We start from the raw sequence: 19,566 nt of genomic DNA on the forward strand, positions 1-19,566 counted from the left end.
TATTAGACTGTCTCTAAGCAGCCTGATGCTACTGTGGCTACAGTAGCATCAGAAAATAACTTGGTATGATATGTATATCATATTCTTCAGAAGTTTAAGGTCCACAGGACTGAAGCCAACCTCCCTGGCTGTGGCTCCAGGAGGAAAATTGATGACAAACTGAGGAGAAAGATAATACTGATGGTAACCAAGAACCCAGAAAATCTAGCCTGGAATTTGCCACAATACACATGGACAAGCCACAAATCTTTTGAGAGAATGTCCTTTGGACAGCTGAGACTAAACTGGAGCTTTTTGGCAAAGCACATCAGCTCTATGTTCATAAAAGTAGAAAAGAAGCAAACCAAGAAAGGAGCAGCGACCTTAATGGGAAACTTAGTTTTGTTCTGGGACTGCACCCAACTGGCACAGGGTGTCTTGAATGTGTTCAGAGTATAATAAAATCTCAAGTCTGTTAAGACATTCTGGAGAGAAACCTGTTGCCTAGTGTCAAAAAGTTTGGTCTCAGCCCCCGGTCATGGTTCTGCTAAGAGGATAATGATCCAAAACACAAAGGTTGTACCTAGCAGAGCACACCTCCAGAACAAACAGTTCCTCTTCAAAACAAATAGTGTCGGCAATGAGATTAGCAGGATGCATTTATAAAGAGAGGAGTGTGCATATTTGCTTGTAGAAAATATATCTTATTTTTAGTGAATTATTTGGAATATATTGATGTGCTCCAAAGTGGACGTTGATGGGAGTGAGCAACGTTCCCACCCTGACATGAACATTTTCTGGCTCTGCCACTGATTCTGATGGACGGAGCTGAAACATGCCATCTGGGGAAGGAACCCTTCAATCGTAAGACAGTCCAAACACCTGTAGACAGGTGCAGAAGTCTCATTGACAGTTCCAGAAATTGTTTGATTGCGGTGATTGCCTCAAAAAGGCTCCACAACAAAATATTAAGTCACACATACTATCATTTTTGACCAGGCCTGTTTAATTAGTTTATTTTTAATGATTCTGTTGAACCACAATTCAAAAGCAACATCTTATTTTCATCAGCTAGTTTTCAGTCATTTCTTATGTCTTATTATTTTTTGTCAGTATCAAGTTATTTCAGTGAGCATTGTGGGCTCTTGAGCCATTAACAGAAGCGTACCACCAATTTTATTCGCATGCAGAAATGGGATGTGTCAACATATTTGTGTGGAAATGTACTTTGAGCTGAATGTTACACCAATTCTTTTTAATGTATTGATTTTGTTTGTAGTTTAATCATACCAACTTAAAAATAATATTAAAATGCTAAATGAAGCCCAAAATTGTAATTAGACCAATTTCTGTGGTCAGTGGATGGGAACTTCTATCTTTGTAAACTAAAAAGCCACATTAACCCTCAATTTCATATTTTATAAAGAAAATAACTTGGTAATTTGAACAGACAATGCATGTTTTATATGCAACTGTCCATCAAAGAATAAGACAAGTGCACGTTCAGTGACATCTTAATGGAAACTCCTGTGTACTCATTACTTCTTCTCCAGCGACAGTCTGTTGCCTGAAGGGATCATCCAGTGTTTCTCCTTCAGTGAACCTGAATACTGTATCTGCCATATGGTTAACAGGGCAGGTCCACTTAAAGAGAATCAGGTGTTTAATCCTCACACATTATAAGAAGGAAAATTAATACCTGTCACTGCGTCACTACGGCCGTAAAACCAACTGAGAGGTCTGTGCCATTAAATTGTAGTGGAAAACCAGAGGACAATGCATTTCTTGGAAGATGTCCAGGTTCGTGGAACTAGGAGCAGGATACTCTCAGAGGCAGAGAGGGGGAGCACCATCAGCTCCTCCCTGAGGGCAGACTGAGCCTCGCATTAGGAGGCAGAGAGTCAGTGAGTCACCTTGCCTTAGTCCATCCTGATAGCAATCACCACTTCACTGTCAGCCGGGCCTCTTATTCCCACCAACCAAGGTTAAGGAGGTTGACAGTCGAGAGCTCGAGGGTAAAAGGAATATATCTGAAGATTTTTATTTAACTACAGGAGGTTTAACCAAGATTTTTTAAAGAAATTACACAAAAAAATACTAACGTATCACGTGTTGTAAATGCAACCAATTGCCATTAGTTTATGATTAACAGTGAAAAATAATTGGAACTTTACAAGATAAATGCAAACTGAGACAAGAATTTATTTTAAAATGCTTGACTTTTCCAGAGGTGAACTTTGCCTCACTTTTCTTCCCTATGTTGTTTGTGACCATTTGTGCATATAAAACGCCTCAAGGTCTCTCTGGGATCTGAACTACGACTGGTCCACTCACTGAAAATGTAACTTGTTGTTTCAAAGCTGTGTTTGGTTTCATTGTTCTGTTGAATTCATACTGGTCTCCTATATGCATCTAAAGCAAAGCATTGATGTATAAAGGAGTTTACGTTTAAGTCAATGACTGCAAGTTGCTGAAGTTCTGTAGTTGCTAAACAAGCTCAAATTGTTCTTATATTCAGATTACATTGAAAATAAGTTCAACAAAAAAACAATATTGCTTCCAGAAGCAGCTGGATAGGCTCTAGTTTTTTCTCATTTAAACACAACTTTAACACAAATATGACGTTTTTCATTGTCTTGCTTCGCTGTTGACTCTGTCATTGATTAAAATGACAATAAAACTTAAAAGAATGAAGACAAAATGATTGCAGCCCAAAACACAGTCATCGTCCCTACTCTTAAATCTGCACATAACCCATTATATATATAAAAAATCTTTTGTTTTAACAGTGTGATTTTTTTACATGATTGGCGACAAACAGTGTTTACAGAGAGCCGGGTTGATAAACAGCATTATGAGTCCAGGCGATAATTTTCACTGAATATGTGTTCCTGTTTTATTTGTTTTTAGTTAGATTTTAGACTGTGAGTCTCAACTTTTCTTTTTTGAAAAACAGTTTTATAAGCGTCTGTCCTTTCTCACAACCTGAATAAAGAAGGCTATGTTTGCCACAGGCAGCATTCCCATTATTTTAATAGCACATTATGAAAGTGGAGACACTGAAACCAAAGCTGCTTTTCTCTCACTGATTGCGAGGATAAACAAAGAGAGATTGGTTTTGCTGTTTCATGAGAGGAAAGGCTACAAACACTAAAAAGAGCTCAGCAAGACAATCATGCAGGTGGCACAGTGATGACGTGAACGAAGTCATTTTGCTCAGATGGGACTGAAATGAAACTTTTTAACCCTATATGCAAATGTTGTGTGTGGCAGAAGATTTAGACTGCAATACACCCTGAAAACATTGCCCTTATGGTAAAACACGGTAGTGACAGCGTCATGTTGTTGGGATGCTTTTCTGGAGCTGTGACAGGGATTTTCAGATTTTACGGGAAGGTGGGTGGAGCTACATCCAGGACAATCCTGAAGAAATTTGATGTTGTATTTGCAGTGAAATGTGATTTCAGAAGGGGCATAGAGCACAAAATCACACCAGACTTATCAGATTTACATGTGTTTAGAAAACCATGAGCACATTTGTGGATCACTGTAGCAAATTCCTGGGGCAATATTTACATTTTTCCTGACGGCTTGAACTGATGTAATACTCAGTCTATTCCTTTTGCGCCCTCAGGTGTGCTCAGCCTTCCTGAGGGCCTGACTCTTCACAAGGAGCAGCAACAGCAGAGAGCGGCGAAGTGCGGGGAAGGAAACTCCTTCAGTCATTCTGAGCTGCGCTCCATCGAACAATGCTTACTGGCCACAAGGGTGGGCAGCATCTCTGAACTCAGTAAGTCTGAGATTTATTTGTGGACTTGTTTGTGAGATATAGAGGATGACTGGGTATGGCATAAAAACTCTGACTTTAGAGAAAGTGGTTGCAAGCGTGCTTCTTTTTTTTTTAGTCTAACAATTTCCAAATGGAGTAAATTACACAAACCTTCCCTGACATCAGAATGAAACTTTGGAAATAATGCTGCAAATAAAATAATCTAGAGAAAGAAGCAGAAGCAGTGTTTAAAGTTCACTGGTTTTCCAACTACAATAGGTTTCACTCCGAGTCTGATTTCCCAATGATTTCCGAAGCAAACTGAATGCAAGACAACCCTTTCTTTAATGGTCGCAGCACCATCTGTGTGGAATCATCGTTAACTTTGTGATTGACTAAAACACCCAGCTGCAACCTGAGTCTTGGTAAAGCTGCCAAGTCCAAAGCCTGTCTTGTAAGAATGGGTTCTGAAGCTCTCAGGTAACTGCAAATGTTCTTGGTTTTTATCCAGTTTGAACCTCCACATTAGGACAGATTGGTCAGCAGGTAAGAGCAAAGCAGGCATGAACAGAAAGAATGTGCAAATTTCACTTAGAAGGGGATCTTGTTCTCCTGGTTCATGATCCATAACTCATGACCATTATTAGTAAACTCACACAAACTGACCTGGTGGGAGCAGTTTGGCAGCAAATAAAGTAAAAATATATTGTTTTTTGCTCCCTTGAAAACAATAGATTCTATTATATTTAGAGGACAATAAATTTTGTCTTAAAAATTACATATCCACATTATCTACCCTGCCAGTTTTATATTAAAATGACTATTTGGAAGGGATGACAAACTACCATGCAATTATTTTTCTAATAAAGGCTAAATAGTGTCTTCTATCATAGTGGCCTAATCCCAGCCTGTTTTAATGGATGGAAATTAGAGTGAGTTGCATTGGCAGTGACAGCCATTATAATGAATCATAGGCATTCATTAAAATGAATGAGTTTGGCTTATACATTTGACAAGTCCTCCAAACATAAATTGAATATCTGTCGCCTTACAATGTACCCATTGTTCAAAGAATAATTGGCATCACAATCCTTTCTGGCAATGTTTATGCAGTATGAATCAATTAGCATAAGCTTTATGAGTTACATTTAGATTATATTAATATGTTTGTACATCACTTTAAAAATCTAAAGTTACAGATTATTAGTTACTAAACTATGCTGACAGCACTCTGAGGGTTCAAATCAAGAGGAAAGTTTCTTCCTTCCTGTTCTGCTTTGAGCGAAAGTCTTCACCCAGAGTTGCAATCTGTGCTGCAAGCAATTTAATGCACAAATGTTCCAGTTTGAAATAATAAACTGTAATTTCTGAATCAGAGCGCTCTCTGGATGTGTTGAGACATTTTCTCAGAGGTAGCATGCAACTCTACATGTTGTTTCAGAAAACTGACTGAAAGGTTAAAAATGTGACACTTGAGCTTCGAAGGAACAGACCGCCTCATGAATAAGATAGAAGCAATCGGGTTGTGGGGTCTCTTTCTATAAACAACTGGGAAAATATTCCCTGTATATGCAGGGTAAACATTTATCATGACAATAAACAGGGAGCCAATTCCTCTCTGTGTGTTTTTCTCGGGACGGAGAGGCAGCCGCAACAGGGTAAATTACCAGTCCTATTTATTGATGAGGTCAAACCGAGATCCGTTCTGTTGATTTGGCTCTGCAAACACAAAGTGCGCCTACGGAGCTGCTGGTGGATGACACCACCACTTAGACAAATTTGTTGTCACACAGTTCAAGTGGAGACAAAATGAATAATTGAGGAAAAGAATGATAACAAGAATGTAATGTACCAATGGAGTCGACAGGGTTAAGTTTGATCTTCTACAGTCTTCTGCACTGGCATTTAGGCACAGTTTAATTTCCTTTTGCATTTTTCCGCCTGTGTATTTTCCACATTTTAACTTCAGCTGAAATGTCACATTAACATATTTTAAAATGATAGCCACGTAAATTGTGCAAATTTGTCATTAACATTCCAGCTAAACTGCATTTGATATTGTTGCACATTATTAGTTGATTTGCACAAACTGAATAAGCAAAGGTAGATATTTTTTTTATTTTCACATTAATAAAAATCTATACGCAATACAATGTAATGACAGGTTCATACAAGTTTAATAAAATATGATGATACTGAAGTTTTTTTTTTACTGTTATTTTGCATATTGAGATTCTGCATGGATCATATTTATTTAGTGCTGTTCACTATTATACTACTAGAATTAAAATTCAGTGGTAATAAAGCGGATATTTTATTATATTTTTAAATAATCTTTTTTTAGTTATGAAAGAATAGACATCAAATAATTGCTACCCCTTTTGGACTAAATGACTGCAGTGAGACGCGTAGCTGTCTGCCAGACGTTGGTCTCATGGATGTGTCCTTCACTCTTCACTTTAAAATCCAGTCCTGCTTTACCTTTAATTTTTGACATTTTATTTGAGCTTTATTTTTGAATTTTTTTGTGGAAAATTTGAGGTAGATAATTTCATATTTTCCTCAGACACCCTTTCACACACAGTAGGAACTGTGATGGATTTATATCGTGGTGAGCCAAGTCACACTGTTCACTAGTTCAGTGTTTTTCCAATGTGAGTGCAATGCATTCTCACACCAAAAGTAAAAAACCTGCTTTAGGTCCTGTGATGAAATTTTAGGAGTTTTTGGAGACGTCATTTAGCATTTTGTGATTTGCATTCAGGGTGATGTTGGACTGCAACATCTCGGGATGTAGACTCTTCTGAATGTTAAGAAAGTGTAAATATACTTCTGAGCCGGTATGTATAATTTTGACTCTTTGTGGTTTAGAGGACATCCAGGTCAAATTCATTCACCGTCGACAAGAGAAAAGGTATAGAATAGATTTCCTGTTTGTTATTGCTGGAATAACAATAAAATGCTTTTTATTCTTCAGTAATTTTTACTTACAGACATGACTGGAAAATAAAAGTGGCAGTAAAATATGTAATTTTAAAACAATGTAATTTTAATACTATTTATTTGTCAGAGTTTCCATCCTGAAAAGTTTAATGCATTATCTCTATCGCTACTGTCTGCTTTGAGCACTTAATAAAGCTCCTTAACGTTCCTAACATTGTTATCTTTTAGTAAAATTTGATTCACAGCTTATTTTTGGCCATTTTCTAAAATTGATTCCTCTGTCTCCTGTAGACTAATCCAGCAGTTTTTGCTTTTTTGCTTTTTCTCTGGTCTAAAGGGACAATAAAGGAGACTTTCTTTTTTATTAGCATCTCCCCCCGGAGCTGCTAATGGCCATCAGTTTTCTCAGTAGTGGCTTTTAAAAGATAATTTCACTGCGGAAGCAGTAATATGCTAAAACCACAGGTAAAGGAAAACATCAGAGGCTGATAGGAAGATAAAAATTTTAATCAATTTCTGCCCTCTGGTTCAAAATGTGAAACAGTTTATTTTTTTTCTTATTTCAAGAAGATGAGTTTGACCTGTAATTATGATATTGCACTTTAATTTTAGTGAAAAGAATCAGCAAAGGTTACCAAAATTTATGTGATTGGCCATTACATTTACACCACTGCTCAGTGTCTTTGTGACACTGAACAAAGATGCTGTTTTTTAAGAGATTATTACCAGGTAACAGAGGAGAAATCCCTGGAGGAAACATTGCAGATATTTTTGTTCTCACAAGTAAAGCCTCTATTACCCCCCCCCACCTCCCGCATCCTAACCCCAACTGAATATGTGTTAAAAACTTGAAGGCTGATGTAAAAGTGAGAAAAAAGACATGAAAAACACCAAAGACCCCTGGCTGAAGAATGATGAAAACTGGATGCTGCGAGAGGAGTCCTGTTGCTGGCAGGAAGAACGTTTGTGTTCTTGCTCCTACCCCACATCTTTAAATTGATGTGAAGTGGAAACAAACAAAGCAGATACTGTATGTTTAACAGTAAACACACACAAAATAATCGGTTTATTTTGAGGTTAGAATTAAATTAAAAAAAACTTTTTTCCAGAAACAAGCAGCAGGAAGAATGGCTCTGCATTGTGTTGAGGCGGGACAGCCGCAGGCACACATTAGCCATAATCATGGCTGCATGGCGGCAAGTAATTGAAAGAGAATCTGTGACCATTTCAGCAGCTGCACAGTGCAGGGACAAACCATTAATCAAAACATAAAGAGAAAGCCTGGTTAATATCTGTTCACTTCACTGCAGAGGAAGGAACTTATTAGCTCCATCTCATTTTAAAGAAAACTTGTAGGTATCCAAAGATCATTCACTCTTTGTGTTAAACACTTTCCATCAATCTCTAAAGTAAGACATTGTTTTTGAGTGTGTGTGTGGCTGCAGCTTTGCAGTTCTGACCTTGAAGGAGCCATCATTTGTAAAATGTCTTGTGTTACTTTTAGAGGATGTTTTTGTTGTTGTTGTTGTATTGAAAAGGCACTAATAAAAGGCAACTGGAATCAAGAAGTCAGCTGCATGATCTGCTACAAATCTTCTCATGGTGAATTCATAACATTTTAGAGGCTTTGGGATACATGCATGCTTTTCAAATCTATTGATGATTTACATTGTTGATCTAAAATATGTTCAAATTATAACAAAAGTATTCACACGCCTTTAAAGTTTCCATGTTCTCTTTTTAAAAAAAAAAAAAAACTTCTATGTATTTTAGGTGATAGACCAACACGAACCCTTTTCCTTTGGCAAACAAATGCATGAAGGCATAAATTTGATTTGAAAAAGGAAATCTGAAAAACATGCTCTGCATTGGTATTTTATTCCCCCCTCAGTCATTACTCAATATTCATTATTCAAGTACAGCTGCCAGTCGCTTGGCTTATGAATGTAACTTTTGCATGTTTTACATTCTTTTTGCACATTAGTTGGACAGAAAACATCCAGGAACATTAATTAATTCACTGACACAAATTCACTCAGTTCAAGTCTGGACCTCGACTGGAACTTACTTGACTGGAATATGTTTTAATCTAAACCTTTCCATTGAGCAGTTAAGCCCAGTGTATTTATTTATTTTTATTAAACCAACAAGTTTGTTAATTATCATAACGAGGCAACTTGCTTTATTACCTGTAAAGGTAGTAAAGCAATTGATAGGGATTGTGGCTAGCTGCAATTAGCTTTCATTCAACTTTAGCGTTCATCTTGCCAGATTACGTCCAGTACAGATTACGTCACCTTAGCTGCTCCAGAGTTACACTGAAGCTCTTAGCTGGCTGCTTGGCTGATGCTTTCTTTTCCTGGTCTACCAGTTTAATGGATGGCCATCTCTAGTTAGAATTGCTCTTATGCCATACTCTTTCCATTAATTGAAATGTTCAACTCTATTATCTAAACCCTGACCCTGGTTTAAGCCTCTTATATATTCCCATCTTTACTGTTGATCCCTGACCTGTAGATATGACTTCTGCAGGCAGCTGTTGCACTAGATTTCTTTTCATTTAGGGGTATCAGAATAAATGGAGTTCAATACAAATCGCGGCCACTCTTTATATTTCTATCTTTAAAAAAAAAATCTTTGATTGTTTAACTTTCACTTCACATGTACTTTATGTGCTTATTTGTACTGACCTATGACAAAAAAACATATTAGACCAAAACTGGATGCAATGCATTGTATATATATTTTTGTTAAATCGAACTGACATCCTAACAGCGTCCTAACATTTTTGAACCAGCCCAGCTCCTGTACCTGTAAAACAAACTCCACAGACCGGCATAAATAAGGGATGACAAGGAGCGGAGTCACCAGATCTCACAGAGCTACGTTACTTGCTATAAAATTAAGACAGAGATGAAGCAAGGAGCTTACTTTTTGCATGGGAAGTGCCCGTCTCTGTTCCGGTGTCTGTAGCTCACTGCATCACAGGATGATGTCCAGCACGTTCCTCTATCGGCACAGCAGCAGTCTTCCCAAAGGACGGCTGAGAGATTGACTTCATTGCATGAATGCGCCTCCCTCATTCAGGCATCCTTTTCACACTCGCCTCACACATTGTCAAGGCTAAATGGAATCTTGGCACGTTATAAAGGGTGCAATTTTAAAGCTAAACAAACCGCTTTGTCTTTTGAAATTACTGTTTTGTCCAGGCTCCTTTGTATAGGCGCAGACCTGTGCCTTGTGTCAAAGTGTCCTGAGTGATACATCACAGCACGTGTTTTTCTAATATATATTTACCTTCTGTGCTTCACAATGTTATTACATTTCCTGGTGCTGTGGGTCTGGACAGGAAGGAGAAGCAACAGAAACCTGACTGGATTCAGTGAAATGGGATTTGAGTTTACGCTGTAATAATACAGGACATACAGTATTCAATAAGACTCAATAACTGAGGTGCCACAGTCATCATATTTTCATGAAAGGAATGGCCTGGGTGTGAAAGAATCCTTTAATTCATTCCTCTCCTTCTGATGAACTTCTCTTGCTGCAGAACGACGTATCAATCTTGAATTTAGTAGTAGCAAAACTGTGCTGAATGACCTTTTAACATCAAGTGGTAGTTTTAAAGTTGAATATAAGCTTTGCAGATTATGCAGGCGATTCAGCTTAGAATAACCGCTGTTTATCTTTAAATGTTTTCCTTTTATGGGGTGCTATGTCGGCTATCATAGTTCTCCAAATGTCTTCTGTACATTACAAAAAAAAAGATGAATGTTGTCTTGTTCCAAACTGTGAAATGTGGAAACTCAATTTTCCCTGAGAGATCTTGGAAGGTCAGGAGAAATGAACAAATTCTGTAATGTCTTTTTAAAGGCCGTGTTCCACAATGCCTATTTTCTCCGTCTTATCTAATGATTGTGCTCATAAATCCCTTTCTCACTGCTCTCATGTCTACCTGTGTTTTTGCACAGGCGACCTGGTATCCAGAGCCATGCACCACCTTCAGCCGCTGTACATGAAGAATCACAGCAACGGGACGCCGCTTCACCACAAGAGCTTCATGATTCACTGGGCACCTGAAGCCATCTACACACTGTGCTACTTTATGCACTGCCCTCACATGGAGTGGGAAAACCCCAATGTTGAGCCGTCAAAGGTTACCTTACAAATAGAGAGGTGAGACACAAACTTGATTAAATGCATGTATTCTTTTCAAAACTGACAGAAAGGTTACAGAGCAATATAAAGAAAAAAAAAAGAGATTGAGTCTTTCAGTATTTGTGCAACTGCCTCAAACCAAAATGGATTTTGAAACCTTTCCACATTATTGCACTGCAACCACAAACTTAAATTTATTTTAGACCTACACATTGTAGCACATACTTTTAATCAAAAAAACAACACAACTCCAAATTGTTTAAACATGTTCCATTTTGAAAGAGTGGCAAAGTCTTATTAAAAGGTGCAAACATTCAGATTGTCTCCTTTTGAAGTGCTAAAATGTTTGCAAAGCATACCTATCCATGCAGTAACCGTGTCTGCTTATACAGTCTGACTTACTAAAAATCCTACTAAATTTCAGAATTAAAGTTCTTTCCACATTTTTCAGTTTTATAACATATTAAAATCTGGTGGATTTTAGAAATTTAAAACACTTTTAGACCAAAGAAGAAAAAAAAACTTGTCTTTATTTCATTTTTTTTCACTGAAGTGTACTGAAGTTGGCTTTTTATGAGGTAAGGGAAGGAACTGAATGCAGGGCAGTCATATTAGAAAAACTGTTAAGAGGATGGAAAAAAGATTGATAAAGGACAGAATCTTAGCTTCTAGCAAGTCTCCAATCCTAAACATATTGACAGAGCTGATCAAACTTAGACTAAAGCATATTTGTATGCTTTTATCCAGGCCCAATTCTATTGGAGAACCTGTGGCAGGAATTTATCCGGTCTGTCTGAACTTGTGCTGTTTTGCAAAGAAGAACAGACTAAAGCTACACACAAAAACATGGTTCTGAAGACAGGTTAGCAAAATAAAAACATATTTTTTTTAAATATTTAAAAAAGAAAAAGAAAAACATGATTTTTTTGAATAATTCACGTTATGTTCTACTTTGTGTTGGTCTACCGCATATAGTCCCAATAAAATACATTTAAATTTGCAAGTGAATAGTTTTTCAAAGCAGTGGATTTTGGATTACCTCACCTTTATGGAGGCTGTTGGTAAATGTAAGGCTCAATTCTCCAAATGAATCACCTTCATTTGATGTAATTCATTGCATCAAATGAATTGTATTTACTACTTATGTGTTTGTATTGCACACACAATTAAAGCCATCAATTAAAGCCATTGTTGCTCCATAGACTTTCTGATAAGGCTGTTAAAATGCAGGTATTTCTGCTTTGATTTCTATTGCTTTAAAATGAACCAGTGTTAGATTCTTAGGAACTATTGTCCGAAGGCAATTATCTATAAGGCAGAAATAAACAAACCCAAAATATGTGATGTTGTTAAACTCAGATCATAAATAATATAGCATTGATTAGTTTCAGGCTGCAAAAGACAGCTAAAAAACCTGGTTTATAGGCACAAAGATTCAAATATAAGTTGTCAAAGGTGGTTTTGTTTTAATGAAGCAAACATCCTTAAAAGCAGCATCACAGAATAAGCCAAAAAAAAAAAAAAGCAGAAGTGTCTGGTATTGATTATTCCTTTCGAGACTTTCACCTTGCCATCCTCTTAGGAGAAGTCAAAGATATTGCCTTTTTACTGTTCTCTGACTCAACAATAAAGAAACACTTTATGAAACCTGTGACGAAGGGTTGAAATTCCCTGCAGATGTCCAAAATTTAGTCTCTTGTCTGTTCTTTTTACCTTATATCACAGGCGCAGCTCCATCAGAGCTGGAGAGATCATTCTGCTGCAATTGTACACCTCTGCACACGTGTCTCTTTATTGCGTTTCTGGTCCTCTGAGTTTAACTCTTATATGGCACACCAAGGGCTTTGATCAGGAACTAGGCTATATAAAAGTACACTGTCAATGTGCTGGACAGAAAAGAAAGCGTTCTGGGTTAGTATTGGGCTTGTCGGAGTAACTGAACCTTTGGGAGTCATTTTTTGTTTAAATGACATCAGGATTAGGTCAGGATTTCATTGGTGTTAATTCACACCTCATTCCTCATGTGAGAAATGGACAAAAGAGTTCTTATGCATCTGAGAGTTTGAACACATGAAACAAATGTTTTGCTGATTTTATGAGGTGTTCCTTTTTGTTCACATAGTTTCCTGAACCTCTGCTGAAAGTCACTGATGGTTTCCTTCAGTTAAAAACAGAGCTGACAGCCGAGCCTGAATACTTCTCCTCTGGGGCTTGAATTCAGACTTTTTCACCTGCAATGGAGCGGTTTATCAGCTAATGCGAGTCCCAGGTGTCCGGCCTATGTGTGGATTGACTCGGTTTACTGCCTTTCCAAATATTGAATTCAACCCTTTGTTTCGGTTGTACTGAAGCATGGTGTTAGAGAATAAAACAAGTTTCCACAAGACATTTCTTGTTCTTATAGCTTAGAAAGCAAGACCTCAGATTATTTTGTCCATTGGTTTTGTTCATCTTTATGTCGATTGTCCTCTTTCTTAATCAAGATTGAGTCACAAGGTGCATCAGTTTTGTAATGGAAAACCAAGATGTTCCTCTTCAGCACATTCTAGGAGATCCCACAGTGTTCCATGACAAAACGGGACACAAATGCATATATAAAGTCCCACCTGCGTATTCTGGTCTTCCCAGGAGTCTCTGTTAAGTTGGACATGCCTAGAAAGCCTCCACAAGTAGACACCCAGGAGGCATCCTGATCAGATACCTGTGGCAACTCAAGAGGCTCCTATTGATGCAGAGAAGCAGTGGTTCTACTCCAAGCTGCCCTCGGATGCCCCCAGGCTCTTTCTCCACCATGGCAGTCCTCACCAGTACCGCAGAGGAAGCACCAGCCTGTCTCTTCATCTCCCATCATCATTTGTGAACAAAACAGAGAGATACTTCAACTCCTCCACCGTACATAAACATAAGCTTTACTTTGTACATCCCCTCCCTTTTGATGAGGCTGCTTTAAGAAAGTCTGTGAAACCAGTAAGGTCACATGGCTGTAGGTCAAACTCCTTTTGAAGTTCGTAAATGAAAGGAGTTTGCTGCTCTTAGCTTATCTTGCTCTTGATTAGCTCAGAGATGAAGAGCTTATTTTACTGACAGCTCAATGCTGGGTGTGAATTAACGCCTGAGTTCAGGCGTTAATTCACCCACAGTGAAGTAATATACCAGTCAATAAATCCCAGAGTAGACCCAAGTTTCCCCATTTAGTCATGAAGATCTATAAGAAAGAAAAACAACTACTGAGATGACCACTGTGTCATGATCTGTGTTTTTCCTTGTTTATTTAGAGTTTTCTGTGTCGTTAAGTCTCTTCGTTGTCCTGTCCTCCCCTTGATTGTTCCCAGGTGTGTCTCGTCTCTGTGATTACCCTCCCGTGTATTTAACTCCACCTGTGTTCCTTGTTCGTCGTCGGGTCCTCGTCTATGTCTAGTCAGTTCGTCGTCAGTGTTTCCTTGTGCCTGCTGTTCGTTGTTTTGACTGGCCTTCCGTAAATAAAACATCATATTCATCATACCTGGGTCCGCTGCATCTGCCTCACCACTCTCACCACCCGCATTTCATGACAGAAGGACCCGACCAGACCGAACGGTGAGGCTCGCTATTATGGACCCAGCTGGAGTGAGGTTCCCTCCGAAAAAGCAGAGCGGACCGAGGCGGAGATCCAGCAGGGAGGACAGGGAGCTAGCTGAAGCTCTCGCCGACCTGCAGCGGGAGCTTTTCCGGGGAACAAGGCTGGTGTTAGCACCCCCCGGGTACGGCCCCCGTCGATTCCTTCGTCCGGGAAGCCAGCGACCTGAGCCGCCGGTGGAACCGGCCCCTCGTCGCTTTCCGGAAACACCTCCTCCGCCGTCTACCCGGAGACAGCGACGTGAGCCGCCGGTGGACCCGGCCCCTCGTTGCTTTCCGGGAACACCTCCTCCGCCGTCTACCCGGAGACAGCGACGTGAGCCGCCGGTGGACCCGGCCCCTCGTCGCTTTCCGGAAGCACCTCCTCCGCTGCGAGCTCGGAGACAGCGATGGGAGCCGCCGAGGGACCCGGCCCCTCGTCGCCTTCCGGAGCTGTCGCCCCCGCAGCCGGTTCCAAGGCTTCGCTGCGGCTCGCCCCCGCAGCCGTTTCCAAGGCTTCGCTGCGGCTCGCCCCCGGAGCCCGTTCCGAGGCTTCGCTGCGGCTCGCAGCCGCTTCCGAGGCTTCGCTGCGGCTCGCCCCCGCAGCCGCTTCCGAGGCTTCGCTGCGGTTCGCCCCCGCAGCCGGGACCGAGGCTCCGCTCCGGCTCACCTCCAGCCGGCGCACCCGAGGCCGAATCAGCCGGCGTTCCAGCCGGCGCACCCGAGGCCGAATCAGCCGGCGTTCCCGCCGAGACCCCGACTCCCGAGACTCTCTACGTTCCCTCCGAGACCCCGACTCCCGAGACCCCCTGTGTTCCGACCGAGACCCCCTGTGTTCCAACCGAGACCCTCTACGTTCCTTCCGGGACCCCGACTCCCGAGACCCTCTGCGTTCCTCCTGAGACCCTGACCCTCTGTGTTCCTCCTGAGACCCCGACTCCCTGTGTTCCTCCAGAGACTCCCTGCGTTCCTCCCGAGACCCCGACTCCCGAGACCCCCAGTGTTCCGACCGAGACTCCCTGCGTTCCTACCGAGACTCCCTGCGTTCCGACTCAGACTCCCAGCGTTCCACCCGAGACCCTGACCTCCAGCGTTCCACCCGAGACCCTGACCTCCAGCGTTCCACCCGAGACCCTGACCTCCAGCGTTCCACCCGAGACCCTGACCTCCAGCGTTCCTCCAGAGACCCTGACCTCCTGCGTTCCTCCAGAGACCCTGACCCTCTGCGTTCCCTCCGAGACCCTGACCCTCTGCGTTCCCTCCGAGACCCTGACCCTCTGCGTTCCCTCCGAGACCCTGACCCCCGAGACCTTGACTCCCGAGACCCCGAGGACCAAGACCCCCTGCGTTCCTCACAAGACTCCCAGTGTTCCGACTCAGACCCCCGGCGTTCCCACCGAGACCCCCTGTGCTCCACCAGAGACCCTGCCTCGGGGGGCTCATCATCGCCACCTCCCGGGCCGCGGACAGCCGCTGGACCGCCTCCTGGGGTCCCGCCTCTGTGGTTCCCGCCTTCAGCGCCGCGGACGGCCGCCGGACCGCCTCCGTGGTTCCCGCCTCCAGCCCCGCGGACGGCCGCCGGACCGCCTCCGTGGTTTCCGCCTCCAGCGCCGCGGACGGCCGCCGGACCGCCTCCGTGGTTTCCGCCTCCAGCGCCGCGGACGGCCGCCGGACCGCCTCCGTGGTTCCCGCCTCCAGCGCCGCGGACGGCCGCCGGACCGCCTCCGTGGTTCCCGCCTCCAGCCCCGCGGACGGCCGCCGGACCGCCTCCGTGGTTCCCGCCTCCAGCGCCGCGGACGGCCGCCGGACCGCCTCCGTGGTTCCCGCCTCCAGCGCCGCGGACGGCCGCCGGACCGCCTCCGTGGTTCCCGCCTCCAGCGCCGCGGACGGCCGCCGGACCGCCTCCGTGGTTCCCGCCTCCAGCGCCGCGGACGGCCGCCGGACCGCCTCCGTGGTTTCCGCCTCCAGCGCCGCGGACGGCCGCCGGACCGCCTCCGTGGTTCCCGCCGCCGCGGACGACCGCCGGACCACCTCCGTGGTTCCCGCCTCCTTTGCCTCCGCCCACCCTGTGGGTAGTTTTTTGTTGTTTTTGGACTCTTGGCCCTTCTTGTTTTTCCGCCCACGATGGTGGGTTGTTTTTTTTTTTTTTTGTTGGTTTGGACTCTGGCCCGCCGTCCGGCACCCCTCCACCCACCCTTGCTGGGTTTTTTGGTTGTTTTTTTTTTCTTGGGCGTCTGGTAGCCGCCCTTGAGGGGGGGGTACTGTCATGATCTGTGTTTTTCCTTGTTTATTTAGAGTTTTCTGTGTCGTTAAGTCTCTTCGTTGTCCTGTCCTCCCCTTGATTGTTCCCAGGTGTGTCTCGTCTCTGTGATTACCCTCCCGTGTATTTAACTCCACCTGTGTTCCTTGTTCGTCGTCGGGTCCTCGTCTATGTCTAGTCAGTTCGTCGTCAGTGTTTCCTTGTGCCTGCTGTTCGTTGTTTTGACTGGCTTTCCGTAATTAAAACACCATATTCATCATACCTGCCTCCGCTGCATCTGCCTCACCACCCTTCACCACCCGCATTTCATGACACACTGATGTGATGAGATGCATAATCATAAATGTATAAACCATGCAAAGAAAATAACAGAATTGGTGTTTTAAGACTTTACCTTGAATAAATTGTGCTTTTTTTCATAGATACACATACAACAGATAATGACTAGCCTGGTAAAAAAACAGCCTCTTGTTCTATGCTTTGCTTTGTACAGACGGTCTGGAGCCTTGGCTATTGAGAAACACTTGATGGAGACGTGAACTCTGTTGACGTTTTAAATTTTACTCGATTGCTAACATTTGGCCGTGGTGTTTGTAGTGTCCCGGCTCAATGAAGCTTGCCGGAAATTGCGCGCGCTGTGAACAACCCCGCAGGAAGTAAGGCCACGACATCTTTGCCAGCAATGAAATGTCTTATGCATTCATCTTGTTTCAACTTTAATTGCTCAACATTTGGAAATGTGACCGACATGGGCTGACTGGCTTTGTCCACCTCTTTCACTGCCATGGCCAAACTACAACTATAGGCAGGCTTCAACTCTAAAACAGCACAGGAATATGTATGTGTTTCCATCTTCTTCAGTTAATCATCACAAGAGCTTTTCAGAAGCCAAAATAAGAAGATAGTAATTTTCTTCACTTTTATAGTTGATGCATCATGCCCATTAGAAGAACAAACCCTCAGGAGCAAATGTTCGACATTTTCTATTATGACTGGCATTTAAGAACGTTTTTTTTTTATTATTTATTCATAAAAGCCACCATATGCATTGTTAAGACAAACTTTACATCTTCACTTGCTGCCTTTACAGTATGAGCCTGAGACAACAAATTGAGAAGGATTCACTGGTGACCTTGTTCAACATTCATATATTTTGGCTGTTTATCTAAAACAAAAAGGTCGAGATGATTTGGAATAAATCTGAGGGTTATTTGGGTTTTGGGGCCACAGAGTCTTTGCCTTATCCAGCCCAGACTGTGGTTTTCTTCTGTACTGCAGTCTGGCTTTAAATGTCTGCCACACTCTCTCAAGCTTTTCAGCGAAAGCCCTTATGTCCGGATGAACTGTGTGATGGATTTCTCCCGCTCCTGTGCGAGTGCCACTGTATATTTAAAAAGATATCACTGCACCTTCAGTTTACGTTCAGCAGGCACTGGGATCTCATAAATAATGTATGTTAACACGCAGCAACTCCATGCATCATGTTTGCAAAGAGCCCCATAAAAGTGATAAGGAAAGAAATGATAATGTCTGATGGATGTCTTCTCATGAATGTTATTGTTTCGAGATGTATTTCAGTGCCACAGAGAGACGGTCTGTTTATGGCACTCTTGTGCTTAAATATTTCTGGATTGAGTACATATCTGATCCACCATACATGTTTCTTTTAATTGCAAAAATATTTATGTTACATGGTGACATCTGAGTTATATTTGCTCATACAGCATATCTTCAGTTTCTGCAAAGAGTTCATCCTCTTCTCAAGCATCCACTGCACCGGGCAAAATATCTCATGCAAAAATTCTGTGTGAGGCAGATTTTCCTAGTCAGAGCTGAGGTACAAATAGTTCTTAGTCTGACTGAAGTTCAGTAAGTCTGTGATGTTCAGAATATGTGCTTCTTTCTCCCCCTACAGGCCGTTTATGGTGCTGCCGCCTCTCATGGAGTGGGTGCGAGTGGCCGTGGTCCACACTGAGCACAGGCGGAGCTTCTCGGTGGACAGCGACGATGTTCGGCAGGCTGCCAGGCTGCTTCTGCCCGGAGTGGACTGTGAGCCACGCCAGCTCCGGTAGGGCAGAGAAAAGCGTCCCTGCCTTCAGGCTTCAGAGTGTGTGTTGCAAATAACCTGCAATCTAACCACTTCATATACAATTGTAATTTCCTCGTTTTCTTTTTGAAGGTAAAAGAAGAAAAAAAGGAAAGAAAAAGAAATATTATTGGGTGTTTGAGGGCATAATGTCACATTTAAGGAGACAGTAGTCATACCCCTAAGCTTGCACTAATATTCTGTGTGGGTGTGCTTTGCCCTTCAGAACGGATGATTGCTTCTGTGCCTCAAGGAAACTAGATGCTGCCTCTGCTGAGGCAAAGTTCCTGCAGGACTTGGGCTTCCGTATGCTCAGCTGTGGACGCACAGACCTGGTAAAGCAGGCCGTCAACCTGCTTGGGCCAGATGGAATCAACAGCATGAATGAGCAGGTTAGGGACACAGTCAACATATTTAATAATGCATAGCCTAGTGTATCTGCACCCAAATGCACACACACACGCACACACAGCCTGTGGAAGGACATGTTTTGTTGGCTTTGTAAACTGTGGCTGCCTCACCCTGTGAGAAAAAAGCAGCAGCACGTATTAAATCTTCTTCTGGCTTGTTTTTCCTGCAGCTCTCCTGCCAAGCCACTCTGCATTATATCATGACTACTGACCTGCTGGGCAGTAAATCATCTGGGGAATACTGCAAGTGAAACTCCAGAGTTTCCATGAGAAAACTTAACACACTGTCATGAGCTTAAACAGTTCAAAACAAGAATCTTGAACTCCAGGTTCTCTGGGATTGCACTTCCACTGTAGACGGCCCGGA

General features: G+C 42.5%; 1 protein-coding gene across 2 annotated transcripts in view; it reads left to right on the forward strand.

Annotated features, from left to right (window-relative positions):
* btbd11b (BTB (POZ) domain containing 11b) overlaps positions 1 to 19,566 on the forward strand; it is an 82,240-nt gene that overhangs the window by 50,657 nt on the left and 12,017 nt on the right. For both annotated transcript variants that reach the window (XM_028035931.1, XM_028035936.1), the window contains exons 2-5: positions 3,614 to 3,769; positions 10,663 to 10,867; positions 18,619 to 18,771; positions 19,016 to 19,181. In XM_028035931.1, coding sequence (XP_027891732.1) covers positions 3,614 to 3,769; positions 10,663 to 10,867; positions 18,619 to 18,771; positions 19,016 to 19,181 — 680 coding nt within the window. The remainder of the gene's footprint in view (positions 1 to 3,613; positions 3,770 to 10,662; positions 10,868 to 18,618; positions 18,772 to 19,015; positions 19,182 to 19,566) is intronic.

The sequence above is a fragment of the Xiphophorus couchianus genome, chromosome 2 (assembly GCF_001444195.1).
Source record: "Xiphophorus couchianus chromosome 2, X_couchianus-1.0, whole genome shotgun sequence".
Classification (NCBI taxonomy): Eukaryota; Metazoa; Chordata; class Actinopteri; order Cyprinodontiformes; family Poeciliidae; genus Xiphophorus; species Xiphophorus couchianus.